This window comes from Gracilinanus agilis, chromosome 5 (assembly GCF_016433145.1).
Source record: "Gracilinanus agilis isolate LMUSP501 chromosome 5, AgileGrace, whole genome shotgun sequence".
Lineage (NCBI taxonomy): Eukaryota > Metazoa > Chordata > Mammalia > Didelphimorphia > Didelphidae > Gracilinanus > Gracilinanus agilis.
Window position 1 is genome coordinate 90,046,620 of NC_058134.1, and position 8,897 is coordinate 90,055,516.

General features: G+C 36.5%; 1 protein-coding gene across 1 annotated transcript in view; it reads right to left on the minus strand.

The window, feature by feature from the left end:
* The window catches only part of RNF32 (ring finger protein 32), a 63,802-nt gene extending 58,075 nt beyond the window's left edge, over positions 1-5,727 (minus strand). Inside the window, exons 1-2 of the mRNA XM_044678626.1 lie at positions 5,656-5,727; positions 4,776-5,031 (exon numbers count right to left, since the gene is read on the minus strand). Coding sequence (XP_044534561.1) covers positions 4,776-5,031; positions 5,656-5,676 — 277 coding nt within the window. The 5' untranslated portion in view covers positions 5,677-5,727. The remainder of the gene's footprint in view (positions 1-4,775; positions 5,032-5,655) is intronic.
* Between the last annotated feature and the right edge of the window lie 3,170 nt (positions 5,728-8,897).

Here is an 8,897-nt window from a genome sequence, read left to right on the forward strand (position 1 = left end):
GGAAAAAAAGATATGAGGATTATCAGACTACTGGAAAGTTAAGATCAAAAAAAGTGTTTAGACACTATGCCCCCAAAAATTATTAAGGAAAATTGCCTGGACGTTTTAGAAGAGGATAAAATAAAAACTGGGAGAATCCACTGATAAACACCAGAAAGACATATTTGTAGAAAGGGAGAAATACAACATATGTACTCTCTCTCTCTCTCTCTCTCTCTCTCTCTCTCTCTCTCTCTCTCTCTCTCTCTCTCTCTCCATATATATATATACACACACACATATATACACATATATGTTTTAAACTAGCCAAGTAGCAATATCCTTTTTATATATATACATATATGTATATATATGTATACATACACACATATATATTTTGATGTTGAATTAGATATAATAGGAATGAGTAAAAAATAATAAAATAGGGTAGGAAGAAAGATGTAAAATGGAACAGTTATACAAAAGAGGTATGAGTAGAACTGTCAAAGTGAAGGGGAGGAAGGGTAGAGTGCTGATAGTGCTAGAATCCTATTCCCATCAGCTCTGGGTTAAAGAGGAAACAATATCTACAACTAGAAGGGTAACTTTAACTTACAGAGAAACAAGAGGGTGAGGGGAAAGGATAAGAGAGGGGAGTAAGAAAAGGGTGACTAGATTAAGAGAAAGGAGGGCAAGGGGATAAGGGAAGGGAATTCATATCAAGAAATAGGAGGGAGGGAAGGAGAATAAGAATTAGAATTCATATTAAGGTTGAAGGTAATAGTTTTTCTTTAAAGGGCTAGTTGATTTAGAACTAGGAGGGCAAGGGGAGAGGATAAGAGAGGGACTCTTAGAAGAAAAAAAAAAGTATGTTGACACTGATGCTCTGGTTATTCCAATAAAGATTTATATTTAGAAAACTTCTATATTCAAAAATATATGTAGATACACACACACACTATATAGATATATACACACACACACTATATATATATATACATATATATATATATATAGAGAGAGAGAGAGAGAGAGAGAGAGTACATATGTTGTATTTCTCCCTTTCTATAAATATGTACATACATTTTTGAAAGTTCAAAGAATATAACTTTGGGATAGGAGATAGGAGCACTAGAGGTAAATTCCTCATTTTATATTCAGGGACATTTCACTGAATAATTGGGTTAACTGATAACTTGGAAGTTAACAGTTAACTAGGAAGATGACTCATAATTTGTGAACCTGGGTGACAGAAAGGATAAGGTTGCCTTCAATAGAAATGGGGTAGCTTGTAGGAGGGACATATTTACAGAGACCATGAGTTCCATTTTGGAAATGTACAAAGAGACTTGGGAGGGGGAATAGATGGGAGAGAGCAAAGGACACAGACAGAGCCTCAGAGACTAAGAATGAGACACAGACAGATAAGGACAACAAAAAAAGTTGTGGTAATACTTATAGATTTTAAACTTAACTTTGATATAAACATTGAATTTCAAGTATATTTTAATTTTAAAAATTAATTTATATAGTTCAGGAAAGTCAAGGATACTTGGATATTTTGTACTGTAAAGATGAATACAATAATTTTATGAAATTATGTGGTCACCAATATTTATTATATTTTGAGTCAGAAATTTATTTACAAAATAGAGAGGAAACAATAAAGTAGAGAAATATGAAGGGGATAGAAAAGTTATCTATCCTATCTTAATTCAGGCAGAGATTAATTAGTTCTCAACCAGGAAGGCCAGTAGTGAGTAATCACATGGCCTCCTCTAAGATGGAAGCTAGTTTCTCCAGAAACTAGGAAAGGAGTAAGCCCCTTTCACTCACCTCATGAAGTAGTCCAGGAGTCAGCATCCAAGTTGAAGCTGAGCTCCAAGCCCATGATACAAGCCATAGTTTCCAGTTAAGCTCCCTCAAAGACTCTCTCCAGTCAGGAGACTATCTCCACAAGACTGACTCAAGCCAAAGGATTCATGGCTTTTATGGTGACTTTTTGTCCCTGACCCTCTTCATAGGGGCCAACCACAGTTTCCAAATTGTCTAACACTACCCAGTAGGCAGTACTTGTGGGAACCAATTCTTACCTTCTGGAGGGGTGAATACTCATCAAAAAGGTTCACAGATTCCTGGCTGACTGAGTTTCTGAGGGTATAAACTCTGATCACAGGATTCACAAGTTTGGGACTGAGTTAAAAGGGTGGAGCTCTCTAAGTAAGTGACTTGTGAGTTCTCTATAAACTCAGAGAGAACAAAGAATTCCCTTTTACAGTACTTTATAATTGAAAAGATCAGTGATTTTCTCAGTGTGTATTCTCTGTGTATCCATTCGTAGATTACAACTCTCCATGCTTAATAAACAGCCTTCATGACTTACTACAGTCAACAAAAATTTACCATTTGTTGGGAAACCTTGTGATTATAAGGTTCTTTGGATGGTTCATATCTTGACAGAGGTTGATGATGGGCCTGAGTCCAGAGCCTCAACAGCTTGGTAGTACCTTCTAAAGCTTGTATTCCTCTTGGTATACCAGGATCTTCTCTAATCCATGCCAAAGATTTTGGAATTATAATTTAATGAAGGATATGTCTTTTATTATTTGTAAAGATAAAGCTGGATCTTGCAGATAAGTGAAAAAATTTTAAAAAGGACTTAAGTTAAAAATTTCCTATAAATTCATCTCATTTGTAATAAAACAGGATATTTTCCTCTTTTTCCAAAGAAAATTTAAGAAAAGCCACTGTAATTTTAAGTTGCTACTTTTACTATTATAATTAATAAAAATATATTTTCTGAAAGTTTGCTTGCCAGAAATATCTCTCTGTTTCCACATCTCTGACTTTTATCTTACTGTTGTATGTTTCTTTCTTCTGTTCAATTAATTGTCCAAGTACAGGTGTTAATTCTTTATGTCTTTTGCCCCAGGATCAACTTGAGAACAAACCTTTTAAGTTTAAGTGTGGGTAAATGTTATTGAAGTACAGGTTTTTTTTAATGCCCAAGGTATCAGTTATTTTTTGCTAAATAAACTGAAGAAAAATTACATAATCCACTAAACTATTTCCATTGTACAGAATTGAAAACACAGCACAGAATTTTTCTTTATAAACTTTCATAGTGTTATTTCACATCATTATAGCAAAATCCACAGTCAGACCTTGGCATATAGTTTTCCTTTATGCCAAATGGAGCCTTTTTAGATAGTATTTACATGATTTTAAAGGTCTTTTCTGCTAAAAATCCAGGCATTTTTTAATGGAAAATCAGAACTGGCAAAGATCTGTAGAAAACAGCTTTAAAGTCTTCCTTGGAGCTTTAGTTTTATATTTATATATTATATATATATATATATGTTTAGCCTTATAATGGAATATATCCTATTTGTTAAATTAACCCAGAAAAATGTTTACTTTACTTTATAGGAAGTACTTTATATATACTTTCTATACTTGGTGTCATGAGAGCCTGGCACATGTGCAGAATATACCAGCATGCTCTGCTGGTGCAATTCCCTGTATGGAAGGGCAGGGGAGCTGGAATGGCCTCTAACTGAAGTGCCATGGAGGGGTTTGGGAGCACCCAGATATGTTCTGTAACTAGTCCCAGTCTGTTTACCATGTGATCAACCAGGGCACCATTTCTGATCAGCTGCATTAGTGTGTCTTTATAAGAGTTGGAGGCATCTTCCAGAAGCCTTCATCAGCATCAGGCTATATTCTCTTGAAGGCTATTTGTTCCTGGTTTGATTCTTTTGCTAGTGATAGGCAGTGCTAGAAGGGGGAGGAGGGGAACACCCAAGATCAGCATTTGGCCCATGATTATGGGTTTCAGTTCTTTGCTGCCTTGGTGGTCTTTTTTTTTCATTTTAGGTAGAAGAAGTTGGAAGTTATGACTTTCTGTATTTCAGAAAGTAGGAGAGCCATCTGAGATCCAAGCATCAAGGATTCTTGAAACCTAGGAATGTTGGAGTGGATTACATGCTGAGCTTTGGCGCCAGCCCAGCATCAAGTGTCTAAGGAAAGAGGAAGGACCCTTGCATTTGAATGTGAACCTGAGGGACCAATGTTTTGTAGAAACTGTATTAAGTTAGAACACACTGTCCCCAGAGACTGAAATGATAGAGTTTAGAGAGTATCTCCGAGATGCTGGGAAGAGATGTTTGTACTTTTGTTCTTATTATATAATCAAAGTTTAAATACCTTTGTAAAAGCTAATAGATGTGTAATGGAACTGTGGTGGTAGTCACTGGAATCTAAGAGTGATTGGTGATAATGTTAGAAAAGAGTAACACTATTGCCTTAAGGTTATCCAGAGAACCTGAAGGGAGAGACATAGCTGGCCCAGCTGGCTGTCTCTGGACTCTCCCAAATCATTTGGGAAACATGTTGTCCAAGGTTCTTCTAGAGGCAGTCTCCTTGGCCTCTTTCACATGGTGAATTGTATCAGCTGAGCATCATGGTGGGCTCTGTACACACACCAGTTTTCTCTTACTTCACACATAAAACTCTTAAAATTCTATTATCCTGACTTCTAATCCAAGTGCTTCCTATCTCTATAAGCAGTGAGCAGCCACAATACAGAGCAAAATATCCCCCAAATATTATATAAAAGCATTCCAAGTCTAACTGGGACTCAGGCAACAACTTGTGCTAATATCTCTGGCAGCAAATTCTGTTGAAAGTCATTTACTAATGTTAATGTCTACATGTTCCTAACTGAGGATTATACTATTATAGAAGACAAAGGATTTGATTAAGCAGTATGAAGAAGCCCACCCAACCCATCTTACCTAGAGTGAGTGGTGGAGGAACTGGATCGAGAACATATTCTTTTTCTGACTCTTCTTCTTTATGGGTTGGTGGAGCTCGCTTTTTCAGTCCAGTATCTACTACTGCTTTTATATCTTTTTTTGGAGATTTGTATTTATTATCCTTTTTCTGTTTCTTTGTTTTATAAAGATCTCTTGAAAGTGGTTCGAGTTGAAGATGATGTAAAATGTGATCTTGTAAAGCAACTGCAGTAACAGCTAGATTTTTAGCTCGGCCCTGAAGGGATTGGAAAAACAGGAACAAAAATTCATATACTTGCTGCACATAAATGATCAATTAACAGAAAGCTAAGGCTTTTGTACTGTCACTTTTGACAGTACTTCATGCTTAGTGTACTACATAGAAGAATGTTTGACCCATTGTTACCTTAACTTTTAAAGTCAGAACTTAGCTTCATCATTTATTTTAACTGCATAGTAGTAATTTTTCACTTAATTGCTAAAGCCATAATTATAATATGCAATAAAGTCATTATGAATTATAAAACTTTTACATGCCTAAACATATGTTGCTGCACTATAATTAAATTATACCTCAGGGTAACCTTGCCTTCTAGTACACCAAAAAGAAATGTACATATAAGTATGATTTTTGGTAAATTAACTAGGTTTCCTACACAAGATAAAACTCCCTTGTATGTAAGAGGTATTTAAAGGAAATTCTAAAGCACAAGTTCCCCCCAGTTCCTATGCCACATCCTTGGATTACTCTGTCCCTTTCCATGACTGCCAAAATCTCCTGGCTGCTTCTAGGGAAGCAAGTTGCTTTTTTCGTTTTTGAAATAAAATACAGAATTATGGGTCATCTTATTGTATTTTTTAAAAAGATCAAGAGGTGTACCTTGGGATAATTTCTTATCATGTTGAATCAGAAATGATCTTTTTTTCTCAAACAGAATGATATTGCTTCTTTATGACAGACGTCTTCATTTATATTCCTTAAATTCCTATATTGAAAAGCAGAATTATATTACCACATCAAACTGACCAAAATAAAGTCTCAAAGAGCAGGACAATTTTATTCCAAGTTTATATTTCTGGAGAAAATGGCATTAAGTTTCAAACAGGTGTTTCAAATGAATCAGCAAATACCTGTGGAATACTTTACTAAATACTCTTAAAATACAAGAGAAATATAAATTATGATCTTTGCCTTTAAGGAACTTACATTCTAGTTAGTTAGAAAAGAAACACTTGGAAAATAAGCTGTGGGGGAAACTGCCTTTAAGTTTAGTAGGATTTTGTAAAAGGTAAAAACCAGTGTGGATTAGAACATTCAAAGAATTATGGAGGATGTGGAATTAAAACTAAACCAACCACTCAGGGCTCTAGGTAATTCTCTAAGATCAAAAGCTATGGAGAAGGTGTTAACTTGAAATGGTGGCAGGAGTTTCTTTATCCTGGGGTTCACTATATTCTCCAGATTAATGAATGACGGGGCCAGGACCAATCCTAAATTAGAAAGGACTTGAATAAGGAGAGGAATGAAGACAGTGTGGGGAGGGCTAGGACTCAGAGGTAGTGAAAAGATTAGAATGGAAGGTACTTATCAGGAGAATTTGTAGGTAGAAAAAAGTCAGATCATTGTTGTTGTACAGTTATGTCAGATCCTTCCTGACCCCATTTGAGGTTTTCTTGGCATAGCTTGCCATTTCTTTCTTCAGTTCATTTTACAGATGAGAAACTGAGGCAAAGAGTAAGTGACTTGCCCAGGGTCACATAGTAAGGGTCTGAGGCTGGGTTTCCTGATTCCAGAACTACTGCTCAATCCACTGAGCCACCTGGGTCCCCTGAAGATATACAGAAGAGTTTGAAAGAACTAGAAGCAGCTAGGTCACAGTGAATTAAATGCTGAGCCTGGAGCCAGAAAGACTTCAGTTCAAATTTGGCCTTAAACATTTAATAGTTATATGATCCTGGGCAAGTCACTTACCTTTTTGCCACAGTTTCTTACTCTGTGAAACAGGGATAATAATAACATCTACCTTCCAGGGTTGTTGGGAGGGTCAAATGAGATAAAAAAATTACTTAGTCCAATGCCTGGTTCATATTAAGTACTCTGAGAGATCATTCTAAATTAGTAATCTATTTTCAGTTTTATAAAACGGATGCAATGATTTCCTGGCTGTCATTTGCCAAACAAACAAACAACCTTCCCATAAGGTTTAGTGAAAGGGTAGACATGGAGGTAGTGGAAAAAATGAATTAAAGTTAAATCCATGGTCCCTTGGCATAGGAGACTGAAGAATGGTAATACTATTAACAAAAATGGAGGAGCCAGAAGAGGTCAAGAGTTTTGAGGAGACAGAGATGTATTGTGTTAAGTTTGAGGAGAGGGTGGAGATGTCCCTCCTCGACATCAAGTAGAGATGTCCTTTAGGCGGTTAAAAATATGGGAAAACACAAACATATATATCAATGTCATTTATAAGGGTCAATAATTAAAGCTATTAAATGCACCAAGGAAATAAATATAGTCAGGCTCCTCTTAGCAGGGGTTTGAGAAGAGATTTGGTGGATATTCACAATAATAGCTACCATTTTATTACAGGAACTCTTCATTGCCCTGACACTAGCAGAATTATTTGTGTTATGAGGGAGGTGGAGGTGATGTGTGCCAGGTATAGGAAAGGTCCCTTTCCCAATCTCCCAATCAAGGGGCTAGTACCTTTATCTGTTTTAGATACCTGTGGGATATTAATATGCAAGATTAATTTCCAATGTGAGGTCACCTCTATGCAATGACCTAAGTCCCTAATTAATCGAAGTGAAAATAGTTTAGCAAATTTCACATTTGAAACTGTTTAATAGCTATACCTAGCTCTCTACATACAAAGAGTAGAAGGGACATTTAACAGGCTACTATCTCAGGTTTTCAGCACTATAACATATTCAGTTGAAGTGATTGCCTGACCCTCCAATTTTCTCACCCTAATAGATAGTCTGTTTCTGATCTAGAAATGCCATCTCCTCCTGGATGGCACCCTCTTTTTTGTAGACTTTTATACCTGGAACTTTCTAGGCTGGAAACTTCCATGTTCCATATAACCTTGCTAATTGGCATCTCTATGCTTCTAACATCCGAGCAGGGAAACCAATTAGATAAGCCTGAACAAGACTCCACTTCAACCTATAAAGACTCTGGTTCTGGCCTGTTTCATTGCTTCTCTAGGCAGTGAGTTGCCCTAGGCAACACCAGTAGATGAGGTGTTTCAGGAAGTAGAACTAGCTTTTCCATGGTTGGGGGAGAGGTGAGGGAAAAGAAGGGGTCATGCTGCATCTCTAATTCTGGAGTTGTCAACTCTTGGTACTAGCATAGGGGACTAAGGGTCCAGAGGAAACAGGACTGATCAGAGTGGAATCTGGGAATAGTAAGGCCAAGTAGTTATATTTTCTCCTAAGGACCATCACTAACCCTCCCTTTCATGACCTGAAGAGGCCCAGTAATTATTCTGGTGTCCTCTTTCCTGTTGTGTTCCCACTCCTGGTTGTCCCCCTAAACTTCCAGTCTTCTGTGTGAGGTAAAACATATCTTACTTTTGTTGTATTAGCTAGTCAAACTTGCAAATTCCTCTAAGTTCTCCAAATGGACTGAAGTGCTGGGATTTATCAAAATGAAATCTGCCAGAAAGTCTACAATTTTAAGAACCCTAATAATCAGAAACAAGTAATTTCTTCACAAGCTCTTAAATATTCAAAAGAAGTAACAATTATTTTCAACATTCTTTGAGAGATGTAACAACAAAGATACTTTTGTATAGGCATTGTACTGAGGTGGACAAAATGGAATCTGAAAGACCTCAACTCAGATCCTGCCTATGATATTTATTAGCTCTATAAATAATCGATCAACTGATCAAAATCAAACAAGCAAAAATGAAAGCAAGCATTTACGAAGTACCAACTATGTGCCATTATCCCAAGGATACAAAGACAAAAACAAAACAGTTTTGGCTCTCAAGAAGTTTACATTTTATTGGGGAGGGGCTCAGAAATGTGTGCATATAAAGTTTGTATAAAATAAACACAAATACATTTTTTGTGTGTTTGGAGTACCTAGGTACCACAAAGGTTAGAGTGCTA